The sequence below is a fragment of the Melospiza georgiana genome, chromosome 4 (assembly GCF_028018845.1).
Source record: "Melospiza georgiana isolate bMelGeo1 chromosome 4, bMelGeo1.pri, whole genome shotgun sequence".
Lineage (NCBI taxonomy): Eukaryota > Metazoa > Chordata > Aves > Passeriformes > Passerellidae > Melospiza > Melospiza georgiana.
Genome location: NC_080433.1, coordinates 51,441,789 through 51,459,392, shown reverse-complemented (window position 1 = coordinate 51,459,392; position 17,604 = coordinate 51,441,789). Strand labels below are relative to the sequence as shown.

General features: G+C 41.7%; 1 protein-coding gene across 1 annotated transcript; it reads left to right on the top strand.

Annotated features, from left to right (window-relative positions):
- The first annotated feature begins 10,078 nt into the window (after positions 1–10,078).
- On the top strand, positions 10,079–16,816 carry LOC131083170 (prolactin-like). Its single transcript, XM_058023579.1, has 5 exons — positions 10,079–12,460; positions 12,779–12,930; positions 13,061–13,168; positions 14,258–14,437; positions 16,119–16,816. Exons 1-5 carry the CDS (start codon positions 12,430–12,432, stop codon positions 16,311–16,313), a joined length of 666 nt encoding a protein of 221 aa, XP_057879562.1. The 5' UTR covers positions 10,079–12,429; the 3' UTR covers positions 16,314–16,816.
- Positions 16,817–17,604: the final 788 nt, after the last annotated feature.

The following is a 17,604-nucleotide window of genomic DNA, read 5'->3' as shown; positions in this document are numbered from 1 at the left end:
CAGGAGATTGCATTTAGGTACATGCAAAAAAAAATGTACTATAATAAGCCATCCATATATTGCAACCATCTGGGATGCACATAAAGCGTACAACCACAAAATCCTCCTTTTGCTGTACAAATCTATTTAATGGAACTAGTTTTATTTGTACAAGAGTTAAACAGCAGTGGTGCATGTTCAGGTGAATTATTTTGGCCAGAATTATTAATACCACCAGTTAAAGCAACTACCATGCCCTTTTTCCTTAAACTATAAAATCTCCTAAAGTCTCTTCAAAGTGTTGTTTTGTTCTGAAAGTTTGTCTCTAGAAAATGACGTTTGCTGCACTCCCATGTTGTTATCTGAAGGATTGCATTGCCATCTTGTGGCAAGAAAAACAATTTAAAACGGGTACTGATTCTGGCTGAGATGGAAATTAAGCAAAAAGCCTAAAAAATTAAACAAAAGAAATTAATTAAGGAATAAGTATCCTGAGGTAGAGGTTTTATTAAGAAGGGGTAGAAAATAATAATTTCTCTACTCTTCATCATATTTCCTCCAAGGGTTTCCCAAGTGGTTAGAGGTGGTCTGTGCTTGGCAAGCATTTCTTCCATTGAGTTGTGACATCAAACCTATCAATAAAGGGTCTTCAATACTTTAAACAGTGGAAAAACACAAAATTCTTGACAATATCAGCAGCTTGAGGTACCATCCTCTGAACAAGCTGTCCCAGCTTCACATCTTCAGGGTGCTTTTGGCATACACTGCACTGCCTGGCTACTTTCAGAGACCCATAAGCAATGCTGTACATGTCCTACACTTGAGACCTTTCCTTCCCATCAGCCCAGAAATCCCACAGCATCCTTTTCTGTGTGATGATCCCAACACCATCTTGTCCTCACAACTTCACCCTGTCCTTTCCACATCTTTCTTTTTCACACAGATGCATGTACGTGGAATGGTTTCACAGAATAAGCTGAGCTGAAAAGGACCCAAAAGGATCATCAAGTCCCACTCCTGCTCCTGCACAGGACTCCCCAAGAGTCACATCATGTGCCTAACAGCAATGTCCAAATTCATGGACTGCCAGACTTGGTGCTGTGACCACTTCCCTGGGGACCTGTTCCAGTGTCCAACCACCTTCTGATACCAGATAACAAAATGGAAAAAAAGGAAGAAGAAAAGAATCAGAGCTAGAAAGTGTGAGAAATGTGAAAATTAAATGTAACATTACATGGCTGGAGTAATAAGGACTGGGAGAGAGGATAAAATTTCTAATACCTTACAACAGTCATAACCATTTTCTTGGGAGACATAGGACATATCATCTGGTCATGGAACAGAAGTACAGTATTATTAATGAATGCCTTGAGTACATCAGAATTAAATGATCAGCAATCCAGAAAACCTATTAGAGACAAAACAGTTCTGAAAACAAAAAAAAATATGCTAAAACCAATATTTTTGAAAAGAACAGGTGTATAAACAAATTAATAACAAGGTTGAGAGTTCTCGCAAAAAGTTTTCTTTCACTGTATATTTTGTCATAACCAACACTTGTCTTAAGAATTAAGCTTCTATATCCAGGGCTCCAACAGAAATCAAAGACATTGAGTAAAGCTCCAGCCATTTAATTATTTATGTATATCCCTAATACTTTACATGATTCAAGGAGACAACTAGCAGACCAAAGTAAATAAAACTGAATGTTGTAATGTAAATACAACTTTTTTTGAGGGAAAAAACCCCTCGGCTCTAAATTTTCTGGAGGGTTTTTTTCCCCAAATTAAAAAAAATAACCTTTCTCCTGGTTTGGTTTTTCTTTTTTTTGGTTTTTTTTTTTTTTTTTTTTGGTTGGTTGGTTGGTTGGTTGGTTGGTTGGGGTTTTTTTGGTTTTTTGGGTTTTTTTAAAGGAGAAAGAAGAGAAAAGGGAAATTAAGTTCAAACTCTTCAGTACCGGTCTTGGCAAAGAAAAAAGGTGCAACATTTAAAAACTAAAAGGGTTTTTTTGTTTGGGAGACTGGAATTTTTTTCTTTATTCTGATATACATTGTCCTTTTGCCAATGCTCTGTTAACTATCCACCTGTATTTACAGGCAGGAGGCATAAATCTGCAAGGAAGTAACTCCTGAAGTCATGACCCTTTTCCCATCAACCATTTTGCTTTAACTGCTGTAGCTAGGTCTGAATCTCAAATTCTCCTTTGCCTTTCTGTCCTTAAAAATCTATTATCAGTAACACGCTAGACATGTAGGTCAATTTCTAAAGAGCCCTCACCAGGACCTCTGAATTCATGTCTCAATAAAAAACAGTATGCTGACATTTAGCTCCTTGATTGCAAACACAAAAGTTGCCTGTCACCTTAATGCAGAGTTAGATATCAAAGCGCTCTTTCTTTTGCCATTTGGCTGGAAGAAAACAAGACTGTTGGACTGTTTGAGAATTTTTTTCTCTAGAAACATTTCACACAATTTACAGCTTGTAATAACAATGTCTGCAAAATCTTTAATGTGTTTCTTGTTATTTTCTGTATTACAGACACTGCTACCCTCAAAACCTAACATAGAGGTTTGAGGGTAGAAAAGCTACCCTCAAAAACCAACATTTTCCAGTAAATGACAGATGATGTAATTGATAAGGCAAGAAAATGTGGACTTCGGTGAAGTTTTTAGGAAGCTGCAAAATGTCTTCTTCTGTTACGCCCTTATGGCATTATATATTTTATAATATATATTTTATTGATTTTATATATTTTTCATAATTGAATAAATGCTAAACTCTTCTAACAATTAAAGTGTTTGTTTAGATGCAATTCTTCCCCTTCTTACCTTTTACATTTCTGTATAAGAAAAGGGAATATATATACACATTAAATCAAAACATCTCTAACTATCATGGAGCCCTGACAGGTTTGCATTCAATTGAGGAAATACTGTTTGAATGGCTTTTTGCTTTGGCCAGATGGATATTTGGTTGTGTAGAAATCATACTGACTGATTCTTTCCTTTGCACCTGGAAACTACAACTTTTATTTGGGTTTGATTTATCCTTCCCAGAAGGACTGAAAATTAATCTTCTTTCAGCTGTTGAATTCCATGTAATTTCAGATGCCTTTTCACTTGTGCTAAAATGTTATGCAACTTTTATCAAAGCAGGTGGCCTACTGACTTCAGCAAGACAAAGTAAACATTATTTGTCCATCTCTCATAATTCTGCCACCCCCAGGAATCCACTCTGCTCATAAGTGGGACAACCCTCCACTCCTCCATTTAATAATGCTCTTCTCTCCAACCTGGTCAACAAATACCCTAATAAATTGACTGAATGTCTCATCTTTCCCCTTAGCGTTTCCATTGCATTGTGTCACTTCCAACTGCTTCCCAGAGACCCTGCTGAGGATATCTGCACTCCTGTCCTGTGTCAGGGTATGCTGATAGATGGCAATGCCACAGGGCAGACACTCACAGTGCTCCTCAGGGCTGGTTGTGCTTTACCATCCCCCCTTCCCATTCACACTAGTTCTTTTCATCTCTTTATTCTTGTTCCTCTTGATGCTGTGTTTTACCAGCTTCAGTGTCACTGTATTCATTATGTTACCCAGTACTAGTTCCTGATTCACCAGACACACTTTGCCATCACCTCCAGACTTGACATCCTGGTCATTGATCCTCCTTAGGGTCTTCAAACTGAGTGTGAAATGCTGTGCCATCACTCCCTGACCCGAGCCAAAGGCTCACTAGGGTGTGGATAAAGGCTGCTGTAAACGATCACAGCTAAAGATTAGCTGCTGTCTAATATCCAGCCTTGCTCTGCTTCTGCTGTCCAACACCCAGCTCTCAGTTCACTGGTCTCCTGGATTTTCTCCTTTCAGAAGTGTTTTTGGAGTAGTGATCTGTAGGAGAGAAAAAGAAACCCTAATCCACAAGGCAAATTATCAAATCTTCCTGTCAGAGCTGGAAGATCCACTGCCATTAAGCAAACACAGCCCCATGGAGGTCAGTGGTGCTGTGTCAAATTACAGTGATAAAAACTGGACAGTAAAGGCAACACATACCATGTGCAACAGATAAGAAACATGTTGACTGTTGGAAAAAATAATCTAGTTACAAGATAAACTGCTACTGCCCTACCATCTTTGGATTTATTGCTTATGATTGACTTGAGTTTAGTGGCCTTTGGTAGCCTTTAGTTCATATCAACTTCACTTTGTCATGTAACTGACAAATGCCACAAATTACAACAAACACAGAAAGGCCAACATCCAATGACAAAATATGACTAAAAATTAATTAAGTATAAAACCAAAATTCCCTACTGCCTAATTGGAGGCTACCTCTACAGGTCAAAATTAAGGTAAATTTATAGAATAATGGAGAAAAACCTTTGCTGTGACCTCCTTCCCTTCAAGACAGTATAAGCTCTGGTCAAGATCATCCTCATTTAACCTTGCATTATGAAGTGACTCATTCAATGTCTCCTAATCATTGAAGATCTACCACATGATAAGGACACCAGACAAAAATTAGTTCCACACGTGCTCATGCTTGAAGCACACTTTTAATGATTTGAATTGTATGAGTCAAATATTTGCTAATGGGCAAAGACAAAATATTAACTTGTTAAACAATAGACTGAGCTTCTCAGACAATATTTATACATTACCTAAAATACATTAAATTAAAGATAACATTTTCAAAGACCCTGACTTCATCTCCCACTGACTTTCCCATCTCTTTTCTGTTCTCTTTTTTGTCCCTTTGAAAAATCACCTGATAAATGTCAGGCTACTTAGATGACAATGTGACTCCAAAACATAATTCTCTCCCATTAGGTGATATACAATGCACATTACAGAGAAAACTGGAAATCAACCTATTCACTATCACTGCGGACTTCAAAATACCTCATTCTAATTTATATCATTTGTCACATCACTAGTGTTATTAATGTTTTTATTTCAAATGAAGAATTTGTTTGAAATCTTGTCTGGAGTTAGTTTTGCATTAGCACTGGATGTGAATGAGAATCCCAGGTACAATGGCAAAGGTCAACTGAGAGTATTTAATTTCAGCTTCCATCTTCTTAAATATCAGAGGTGGTTCTGCAGCACTTCCTTGCTGCTGTCTGTTCCTCAGACCATCCTGTTGGGCCTGGATTCTCCACAGATGCAGGAGGTCTTACCTGGATGTAGCCCTTAAGATTTCAGGCTTGAACTCCAAGAGGTCTTGAGGAGCAGCTTTAAGTAATCCTGCAGCTGTCAGACTGATCAGTTCAGCTAGCAGACATTCATAGCCATACACATATTCTCATACTCTGCAGAGCTGATGTCTTTATACGCATTTGCTTTGACAGTTTTTCCCTTCTAAAGACATACTCTGCCACTGACAAAGAAACAGACAACCATGCCATTTTAATTAAATAGCAAATAGTTGCTATTCAAGCAAATAGTTACTATAACTTAGTATGGCTACTTGTCATACTTCGTGACTCATATATTTACATACATTTACATGACAGACTCAGCAGTGGGAGAAGAGAGGAAAATATTTCTGTCATGTCAGGAGTGAAGAATGAGGAAATACCTATAGTTCAAAATCTAAATACATTTAAAAACCCACCAGAACTGTTCTTGCTAAGCCTTGGGTTTTGTAGCATGATGATTAATGGACCCAAATAAATAAGAAAGATGGTGTGACAATGTACTTCCCTATAAAAATCTCACAGCCTTTGGTTCAGTAATTCTAAATCAAATATATTCTTGGCTATTAAGTTTCACTGTCACCATATTCTATCTGTAGTTTAAAGAAAGGAGCATTTGCTAATGAGTCTACCTGTGATGGTTCCTTCAGGTGTCACATTTTCCGCTACAAAGTCTAGGACAAGTTTTCACTGATAGAAATTGCCATTTCCTAAAGATCACTGGTAGCTGGTGATGCACATTTATAATATATTTCTTAATACCAGCTACAGGTTTCCATTTGACCATGTGATGGTTCATTCATTTTTGTACAAACATGAACTAAAACACCTGCATACCTAAGAACAGCTGCCAATAACACATCCATAGGATAACACTGAGAAAAGTACAGTGTTACATTTTCTTCATTTTATTTATCATATAATTTTATTTCCTACCTATTTTTTCAACTGATATTCCAAAAAAATCCCCAACACTATTAACAGTATCTTGTCAAGTAGATGGGAAATTTAAATCAGAAGGGATGGGAACACAAAGGTTTCTCCAGCCTGTGTCAGAGGTGAAGAAAAGTTTGCTCGTTCTTCTCATTTGCTGAGTGACAGAGCAGTCTGGGCAGTGAGCTTGAAATGCTGAACATTTTTGGCCACCTGGGATCTTCCTCCTTTTGCCAGGTTTTCTAGCCTCGAACTGGCTTCCCTTCCTATTCTTCCATTCTTTCCAAGCTTCACGTCTGAGTTGGTCATTGCAGGGAAAGGCAATTAGATATATTTTTTGCAGGAACAGATATTAGTTCCTTCTGGCTGGTCTTATGTTTTTTGTTAGCACTGTTTACTTTTTCCTTCTCACGTTTCCTTTTTCCTTAAGATTTTCTCTTAGCACAAGCCAAGTTTTTCCAGAAATTTTCTTCTACTTTTTTCCCTTTTTCAATACCATAGACTTTACCTTGTTGGATTTACCAACAAGCTGAATACGACTAGGATATGTCTTAGTGCTAGTAAACAGCCAGTGACCTACACCTTAGACAGATTTATAAATCCCTGGGAAAGGGATAAAATTGAATGGGGCAGTTCGACCTCATGCCACACCACAAGACTGGTTAGGCTTGGAGTCTTAAATCATCATGGATTTAATCAGAAACACAAACCCTTTTGCTCCATAGCAGGCCTTTCCATGGTCCTTTTTTCTCTACTCGTGTTTTTTCTTCTATTCCATCTTGTGGTCAGGGTGATCAGAGAGGGGGAGCAGAAGTCTCTGCAACAGAGTTGTCTTGGCTTTGGTGTGCTTAAAGCTTCAATTTCCCACTCTTCTGACAAGCTCTAACCTGCCTACTTGCAGCTGGAACTACCCATCCCTGCAGTAGATATGCACTAAGAGGTGGTAGGGTGTCTGGTGCATAAATCAGGAACATCATCAGGCATTTTCAGAAACACTGTCAGGGTAAGGACTCTTCCCATCACTTGTGATTTAGACTCTGCCATTGAAATGGCACTGCCTCCTGACAGCATTGAGCACACAGATAGGCACAGGGCACACAGATAGGCACAGGGCACACAGGTAGGCACAGGGCACACAGATGGGTACAGGGCACACATAGGCACACAGCACAGAGATAGGCACAGGGCACACAGATAGGCACAGAGAACACAGATTGGGACACAGCACACAGATAGGCACAGGGCACACAGATAGGCACAGGGCACACAGGTAGGCACAGGGCACACAGATGGGTACAGGGCACACATAGGCACACAGCACACAGATAGGCACACAGCACACAGGCACAGGGCACACAGATAGGCACTGAGCACACAGATAGGCACAGGGCACACAGATAGGCACAGGGCACACAGATTGGCACACAGCACACAGATAGGCACACAGCACACAGGCACACAGCACACAGATAGGCACACAGCACACAGATAGGCACAGGGCACACAGATGGGCACAGGGCACACAGATAAGCACACAGCACACAGATAGGCACAGGACACACAGATAGGCACACAGCACACAGATAGGCACAGGACACACAGATAGGCACAGGGCACACAGGACACAGATAGGCACAGGGCACACAGATAGGCACAGAGCACACAGATAGGCACAGGGCACACAGATAGGCACAGGGCACACAGATAGGCACACAGCACACAGATAGGCACAGAGCACACAGATAGGCACAGGGCACACAGATGGGCACAGGGCACACAGATAGGCACAGAGCCACAGCACCCATGGAGCACGAGGACCAGCAGACGAGGACCAGAGCACAAGAAAGAGCAGTGCTTGGCCACCAGCTTCCTTTGCTCCTGGCCTCAGCTGGAGCAAGAAGGGCTGCTCCCAAGAGCTGTGGAGATCTTGGCAAGGGACACACTAGTCCCTGCAGGAAAACCCTGCAGTTCCATGGTCCTACCGTTCCAGTATGGAATTTACATCTTTCTTTTCTCAGAAAGATGAGAAGATGAGAAGAGCTGGCTGGAAGAGTCTTGTACTCCTGGCTGGTTATGCCTGGTTCAGAATTTTTATTTCTCTGCACTTCTTTCACACAAAGGTCAGTTGGAGCACATACACAGGGGAAAGTAAATTTTAATTTGCATGACTGCTTCTCCCTTTTGAAAGAATATTCTGGACACTCATTTTAAATAATTCCTGTCCTGGGAACAATAAGGATTATTAGAAAATGCTGGAATGAAGCCTTAAGTTACATTACAGTAATTTGTTATTTAATTATTTCCTTTGGCAAGAGTGAGATGTCAACATATGAGCATGATAATTATATATATACACACATTACTCATTCCAATTAGTTTTATTTTAAGTATGTCATATTTCATCCTTGTCAACTCTGACACACAACAGGACCAGTGGGTTCTTAACATTTGGTAGTAGGTTTATTTTTTCCAAGGAGTTTGACAGAGACACGTGAAAGACAGACACACATTCCATGTGACAGTAAACAAATTTAGAGACAGCAGCCTCTATAAATAATCTATGTTCATCATCTTACATAAGAAAGTGGAAGGTTAGTCACTTATTCCAATCTATTAAATGGTTTGCAGCAGTTTAGTAAGAAAACCTGCAGGGTTTCTTGCTGTCACTATACTGTCACATGGCTGCAGTCAGATGACACAAGAATAAAGTCCATAAACATGTGAATATAAATGGAAGTACAAGTCAGTGATTTGGAAAGATACACACACACAAAAATCCTCTAGAGAACACAAAGGAGCAATTTTTCTTTTCTGATTCTGAATAATTTGTCACTTTATACATTATTTATTGTAACATAAATGTCAAAAGCATGTGCACTAGTCTTTTCTCAGCATGGAGCATCTAGTCTGTCCAGGGAAGGATTCCTGAGGTTAGAGCACTGGAACTGAATGGCATGGGGGTTTTTCCCAGCCAGGAGGACTCCTTGCACCATCTTGGAAGAATCACTTTTCCACTCAGTGCTTCTTCCACCTGTAAATAATTGAAACACACATCTACTAACCCACTTACAGGTGAGATAGTATGCACTATGCAACCTCTAAGCAGGGTAGTGCACACTGTTAGTACCTCTCAGGAGTATGAGATCTGGTTCTCTGCCTGCCCCAAACCCCTGGGTACTGTGGGTGGGTAGAGCAGGGACTAGAAAAGTCTTTAAGGGATCAGGATTTGTTCCACAAAAGCCATGCACAACTCAACTGTAAAATATATGCTCTGATAGATATTTTCTATTATTGTGCAAATTCACTCTCTTATTGTCAATTTGTAACCTTTTGGAAAAGGAAAACACTGCATACATGCAATATAACCTTCTTGGTATTAGCTGGAAACTTTCTAACCAATTCCCACCCCACTCAACCTCCTTCATGCCAGAGATGATGCAGCTTTAAACTACCAGGGGATAAAAGATCTTGGCCATGATCAGAGTATGCACCATCTCATCTGTGTTGCCTCTGTTTGCATGCTGCTCTCTGAAACCCTGAGAGAAGAATATGCCCAATTCAAACACAGAGAGGATGTGTACCAGTCCCATGCAGAGCAGTTTGGGAAGCACAGCTAGAGGAGAGCAGGACCTGAATTTTTCCTTCCAAGCTTCAGGTACATTCTGTCAATCTTCAGGCCTGACTAGAGAAAGCAAATACAATGGTGCAAAAAGTCTGGTGCAAGGAAGAGAAGGAATATTAGGTTTTAATGAGGCAGACAGGATAACTAGAAGCTCAGTCTGAGGAGAAAGACTCGTAAAAGATGTAAGAAAAAGTATGCAACATGTTAAATAGGTATCTCAAGAAGGCAGGGGAGAACTGGAGAAAATATCCATGTAGTAGGAATATTTGGTGAAGGGAATACCTACCATGTATCAATATCTCAGCACTGGAGACAAGACTGACAGTTGATCAAGCAGACAGTTTATCAGCTTCATTCTGAATAAGCTCACATTTCATAAAAACCTTGTATTTATTCTCTACGTCTTTGGAGTCTCAAGATTACAATAATCAAGAGCAACACAAATCAAGACAAAATCAGCAAGATGATTACTCTATGAAAACAGGGAGACATGAATTGGACAGCTGTTTCCATAGAGAAGAGAGAGAAGAGCAGAGAAGTAAGAAGAGAAAAGTCAAGCAATTCTACAGGAAGTAATTCTATTTACAGAAGTCAGAAAAAAACCACAGATCTGAAATCCAGCCTTCTGAAAGTGGTTTACTCCTTTAAGCAGGTAGTTTAATTTCCCTTTCAATGTCCTATGTCCAGGTTACATAGTTTCCATTTGGTTTTATTCAAGAGCTTGTATTGCCAACTTTCAGAGCAGAAGTGTGTGGCATGTCCCTTCTTGAGCCTGTTGTTAGAGGAAAAGGTTCAAATCAATAGTAGACAGTATTTGATTGAAACAAAGCTTTTCATTCCAGCTTTTACTCCTTCATGATGTAAGTTCAGGAGAGATTCTTGAATACATAATGGACTCGAGTTGATCTTGCACTATAAATCTTTGGCAAGCTGCAAGGGGCAGAGTTGCTGTTCAATTAATTTACATTTTCCAGAGTTCATGTTCATTGCTCCTTCAAATCTTAAAAATCTAATATTTTAAGGAACCTTTTAAAGATGTGCATATATCAGGATTTCTCCAAAACACATGAAAAAAGAAAAGAAAATGGCTATTGGCCAATAAAAATGAGTCAGTGATCCATGTGTTTCCCATATGCAGACTACCAATGGTTTTCAGATCCTGTCGTATTGCATCCTCACATGATTGCTTGTTTTATGATCATTATTAGAATTAATTAGTATTAATACTCCAACCCTTCACCTGGACCATAAGCCATTAAGCAGTTTATCAGCTAGCAAACAGCTCAGAGCTATTGCCATATTGGTAGGGTTCCCAGTAAAAACAAGCTCAGCAGCACTAAACACTGAAATCAACTGTGTTGTTTTATTTGTTAGGCACACTTAGTATACTGTTTTTAAAATTAACTTGTGAAGCTCTAAAAAAGGAGGGGTTAAAATTATCCTATGGACCCATTGGGCTACCAGCCTTTCAAAACATGAGTCCCTTGGAAATGCCTCTTGACTTTATGCAGAAGCAGTGGCAGACAATTTCTTTTAAGATCTGGCTAGAGATGTAGCTACATCTACTTGTTTCCTACCAGTTGTTTAGTACCTACACAGAATATAGGTGGCAGAGTTCCATTTCACCTTGGCCAAGAACTAGTCAAACTCATGTCCTCTACCTCCAGAATGAGTCACCCAGCTGTACTTAAAAGGTATGGAGAGGGATGATCTTCATCATCCTGGCAGAAGTATGTTCCTTCCACTTTCCATAAATGAAATCAAGATTCAGGGGCTAGAAAACAGATACATAACTCCAGCATAATGGCTGGGGAGAAAAGATAGCAATTTCATGTCACATGAATCCTCATTTCTGAGTAGACTTTTCCCTTGGCAGTGAAAAACCCCTGTAAGAAGGGCAGACTCAACTAATTTTCCTCATGACCAGCATCTCAACTTTTCTTAAACGTCCTCAGGGTTGCTCAGGATCTTGTGCGCCGAAATAGAGGACACCAACCATGTCCACAGGATTTACACCCCTTTAGGGATCCTGATCTAAGTCCTTTGCTGTGCTACTCCCTGAGCATTTAGCCTCATGGGATAAGTGAGGTATCCTGAGGTATATTTGCAACACCAAACATGCAGTCATCAGCTGTTGTATCTTCAGCAGTCTTACTCCTCACCACTTGCAATGGAGCAGAAGCAGCCGATCTGATCCATAACAGTTTGATTTGAAAAGATGGCTAAGAGATGAATGTCATCAGACCAGGCTTCTCTCCTACCCCTCATTTTGCCCATTCCTGCCCTTTTGTAAACCCCATTGCCACGAACATAAGCAATTTATTTTCCTAGTCTCCTTTCTCCCACCCTTGCCCCCTCGGACGCGCTGGGACGGACCTGCCCACGCCACTGCTGTGCGGGGCCGGAGCCGCCCCCGTGTGCCCACGAGAGGGCTGTGACGGGCTGTGGGGGCCGGCACAGCCCCAGCACCGAGCCCAGGAGCCAGTCCCGTTTCTGCCGGCCCCCGTGGCTTGCCGAGGGCACTCGGTCCCGCTGGTGCAAGGGACGCTCCGGGCGGGCTGGCTCACGGTGCCCGCGGGCAGCGCCCGTCAGGGAGCCACCCGTCACCGCCGTGCGATCCCGGCATATATAGGGGATGCGGGGGCACCGCCGGCCGATCGCAGCCGCTCCGTGCCGGGCACGGGCTCCGCAGCGCTATGGCCCTGGCCCGGGCGGCGGGGCGAGCAGGTGAGGGGGCGGAGGGGCCGGGCCGGGCGGGGGCGCACCCCGACATTCCGCGCCCCGCCATTCCGCACCCCGACATTCTGCACCCCGCCATTCCGCACCCCGCCATTCCGCGCCCCGACATTCCGCGCCCCGACATTCCGCACCCCGACATTCTGCACCCCGCCATTCCGCACCCCGCCATTCCGCACCCCGCCATTCCGCGCCCCGACACTCCGCACCCCGACATTCTGCACCTCGCCATTCCGCGCCCCGACATTCCGCGCCCCGACATTGCGCACCCCGACATTCCGCGCCCCGACGCCGCCGCCCTGTCCGCAGGTGCGGTTGCGGCGCTGGCGCTGCTGTGGCTGCTGGTCTGCGCTCCGGGGGACGCCGGCTGTCACCCCCTGACCGTGGCCGATCTCTTCGACCGGGTGATCCGGCACTCGGGCAGGATCCACAGCCTCTCCACGGCGCTCTACGCCGAGCTGGTGAGTGCCGGGCCGGCCCCGCCGCGGAGCGGGGCTTGCGGCGCCCTGCGAGCGGAGAGGGGAAAAGGCGGGGGGCGTGTAGGGGGCGGCGGTGCCTCTCGGCGCACGTCTAGGTGTTCTTCCCCCGCAGGAAAAACACTTCCCTCCCCGTGACAACGAGCTGGGAAGGCCCGCTCGGAAGTGCCACACGTCGGGGATGCTGACCCCCAACGGCAAAGAGTACGCCCAAAAAATCCCGGTAAGGGAACGGCGGCGCCGGCGGACAGAGACAGGGCAGAAGGGGGGACCGCCAGGCCTGGGGACGCGAAGGGGTCCCTGCGGGTCACATTGCCTTCTTTCTACCCTCCCTGGAGAAAGGGGAATACACCTCCTGTCCTGTCAGAACCCCGAAATGTCTCATTCATCATGCTGTAATAGTCCCCCACTCCAGTCGGGCTGGAGATAGGCAGAGAGGTTTATATGCTTCTGGAGCCTCATCAACAATCTGAATGAAAGAGGCTGCTAAGTTTTGACCCCAAACAGGTGCACATCAGAGAGGTATTGCATATGAATCTTAAATTAGTTGAATTTTAAATCTGTAAATTGAATCTGTAAATATGATACCTAAAATTTCATCATAAATACTAGTTACAATAACTAGGATAATAACTAGTATCTCCTACTGTTGCAGTAGTACTTTGTCAGAATGATTGACAGACATCCTTTGATTTTTTTGAGGCAGACTCTGTGGAACAGAAACTTAGAAACTTGTGTATGTGGCAAAGAAGTTACATTAATCAGTATCACTGCAAAGTACAAAAAGCAATCAGGAGAAAGAAAGAACAGTAATCTCTGAATCAGTAGTTAGGTAAGGGGAAAAGAACAGCAAATTTGTTTACATCACATTGTGATGGCAAAGAGAAAAAAATCATTATTAGTTTAGAGAAGAGCAGGAAGAGTTTGTTCATATAGAGAAAAAGCAAATTGTGATGTTGGGGATAGACCAGTGGGAGAAACTTTTGCCTCTAGGAGACAGACAAAGACAAATGCTAACATTTTGGGTTTTGGTTGTGATGGAGTGAGGAGTTTCCCCATGAATGTTCTTCTAGAAGGTCCCCTGGAAGGGCAATGAAAGATGGCCCTGCTCGTGTTAGCTGAAAACATGAGAAATACAAATTCTAGGTGTTATTATTTATATATATACAAATAACCAGAGACAGAGTGGTGTTTTAGTAGTAAATTGCAGATGTAAATCTTGACCCCACTGAGATTTCATAATGAGATTAAGAGTATTCATATGGTCTGCTGCAAAGTAACAGACACGTTCTCGACTGTTTCAATTTATAAGAGAGAAGAACTAACTCACGTGATACTGAAACTTTTGCAAGCCTGGAAAGAACCACTGTCCCACTTTAACCAGCATATTGAGCACCATCAAGAGCTACCTGATGACAGCCTTAGCAAAGCTAAGCAAATCAGCAATATGGTACATGAGCTGAAGACTGGAGTCGAGAAAGTAACAGAAAAGGCAAGATTTTTGATGTAGCTTTTATTTATATCAGTTATGTGGCATGGGTGACTTCGAAGAGGAGGCAATGTCTGCTCCTACTTGGGTTTGGAGGCTCTTACTCAGCAAAATGCAGGACTTTGTTAAAGATACTTTTAAGTTAAAGATACTTTAACAAAGTATCTTTCCATCAGAGAATGTGGCTAAGCTATCGATTGGCAGATATGTAGATGGTGTTATAGGAGTCCATATCTGTGAGGAAGCATTTTATTAATATGACATGTATGAACGACACACACAAGTACAAAGGCTAGAGCCTTTTGTATCTTCATATATGAGTAAGGACTTGAGTTTTCTAGGCTAGAAGAGAAGATGTGGGTAGACCATAACAAATGCTGAATAATTGTGTTAAGTTTTATTTGTATTTAAATTCTAAGCAATTCAAGTATCACTGCTGTCTGATGCAAAGGGCTCCTTCCTAAGGCAATAATTTTATGCTGGGTAAGTTCTTCAAGACAACGGTGGCATCACTTAAGTCTGATGTCAGTCACAAAATAATTTCAAAACTCCATTCCATATTATGCAAGATTATGTATAAATCATTGGATGAAATTCTTTGTTATTTCCATTTCTGTCTTCTCATTTCTTGCTAAAGTCTTGACCTTTGCATTTTTTGTGCATTTATATCTAAAATTAACTGTGGTTCGGCAAATGACATCTGTGTGCCCGTTCTCTCAATGGCTACACTGCTGGAGTGTGTGTTTCACTAAAAAAAAGAGATTAATAAACTAGTATCTTACACTAGTAGATCACCTTTCAACTCTATGGACACAGGTGAGGAATACAAGTTTTAAAAGGGTAAGAAGTTCATCACTAGAATAGGCCAAATAGTACCCTACTACAAAATGCAGCCCTGGTTAGAGTGACTTGGAGTTACAAATGCAGCCATGGTTCTGGGCTAAAATAGCCTTAAAGTTCAGAAGTGTTCAACCTCAAAGCTCAACCTTTGTTTCATTCTGTAGCTGAAGCAAACTCTAAACCAGATACACGCTTTTGGTGTATTTACATGCTTCATTTTTTCTAAAGCACCTTTGAAGCTAGTACTAAGAGGGAAATTTCTACAGTATTGATTTCTCTGTACCATGGATATTTATACGTAGGGTAGAAATATAATTACAAAAATTAATGCATTCCATATTTTGCAGCTATGTCTTTCTGTTTAAAATTAGGAAAACTCTAAACTTGCTTTTGTTGTGAAGCACCCACTCTGAGAGGTGATCACAGTCTGTAGAATTCACCAGGTTAAATGAACAGCACTGGTGGATGCTCATGTTAGGAGCCTCTCTTCACAAAAAGCATAAAAATAAATAGCTAAAAAATCTCAAGACTGATTTGCTATAATACTTCAAGAGGAAATAAGGATTACCAAACAGGGGTTCCTCTACTTAAACTCAGATGAAGTGTTCATTACTAGTGTATCAAGAAATTTCAGTCTCGTTTAAAAGTTGCAGAGATACCATAAGGATAAATAGACAATGTTATTCTATGTAAGGATCTTTACATATATCTTCAGTAAGTATGTGAAAGATCTGAACAGCAGAGCCCAGTGGAGTGACACCTCAGTTGTCTTCTGCAGTAGTATTTTCAATATTTGTTCTGTGTGTAGTTACAAGTTGAACTTCTTTTCCTGTTTTCAATACAGATGCAGTCAATGGGGATCATCAGCAATTCATTAAATGGAATGGCATCATCTGAAGACACTGGTTTATTGATTAGTAATGAAGCAAACATGATGAGTGACTCTGATTTCATTCACTGTTTTAGGAGAGATTCCAATAAAGTACAAAGCTACTTAAAAATTCTCAAATGTAGGATTATGCCAGAAAATAGTTGCTAAATTGTACTCCTTTGACAAGTAGTCTTCAGCAGGTTGCTTATAAAGATTTAAAAAAATAGAACTTCTAAATTATCACTTTAACAGTAATTTTAATAGGAAAGTGTTAAAATCCTTTGGAAGCTGGCACAGTTGACCAATGCAGATGAAATACTAAAGCCTTGTGTATGTCAGTTAATGCACCGATAAAAAGGAGTGCTCTAGCATTAGATAAATAAATGTTCTTGCATGTTACACTGTGGCAGACTATACTATGGCTGATTCACAGTTTAGATAAATACATAGAATTACAGAATGGCTTGAGTTGAAAGGGACCTTCGTGATCATCGAGTTCCAACCCCCACTCTGCCACTGGCAGGGATGCCATCCACTAGATCAGGCTGATGAGGGCCCCACTCAAGCTGGTCCTGAACACTTCCAGATATGAGCCATCCACAGCTTCTCTGGGCAATGTATTCCAGTGCCTCACCATGCCTTTGAATAAAGAACTTCTTCCTGACATCTAATCTAAATCTCTCCTATTTTAATTTTAAACCATTCCCCCTTATCCTATCACTCTTATCGATGTAAAAGTTGCTCTCCCTCTTTTTTATGAGCAATCTTTAAGTCATGTATGGCTGCAATGAGATTTCCCTGGTGCCTCCTCTTCTATAAGCTAAACCATGCCGAGTCTCAGACTGTCTTCATGAGGTTCTTGTGGGCCCACTTGTTAAGCTTGTCCAGGTTCCCCTGGATCACATCCCCTCCTTCTGTTGTGTCAGCTGCATTGCTCAGCTTTGTATCTGCAAACCTGCTGAGGATGCACTCCATGCCACCCTCTGTGTCATTAAGGAAAATACTGAAGAGCACCAGTCCCAAGACAGAACCTTGAGGGACACCAGGTGTCACTGGTCTCCCCCTGGACATAAGAACTACTGCTCACAATCTCCTGGACACATCCAACCAGCCAATTTCTTAACCACCAAATAGTCTAACCTTCAAACCCATGTCTCTCCAATTTGGAGATAAGGGTGTCAAGCGGGATCCTGTGGAAAGCCTTACTGAAGCTGAAACATAGGTACAACATAGTTGAAAATAAGATTCAATCTGTTAAACTGTGGTACATCTGTATACTATCAATAAAGTATATTTTTCCCTAAAGAAAATGTTTTCCCCCATTTCTACATACATACCTACCTGCAGAATATTGCTTAACACTGAAGAGGGGCATTAATGTTGATCACCTCATTTAACTGCAGGGCCTATGCCAGATTTTACATTCACATCATACTTCTTACTGATTTCTGAGGGCTTT

What these genes read in the sequence shown, in the direction of transcription:
- LOC131083170 (XM_058023579.1), top strand. Translation starts at nt 12,430, where the DNA reads ATGGCCCTGGCCCGGGCGGCGGGGCGAGCAG. An exon ending in CCGGGCGGCGGGGCGAGCAG is followed by an intron (nt 12,461 to 12,778) that starts GTGAGGGGGCGG and finishes CCCTGTCCGCAG; the next exon opens with GTGCGGTTGCGGCGCTGGCG. An exon ending in CGGCGCTCTACGCCGAGCTG is followed by an intron (nt 12,931 to 13,060) that starts GTGAGTGCCGGG and finishes CTTCCCCCGCAG; the next exon opens with GAAAAACACTTCCCTCCCCG.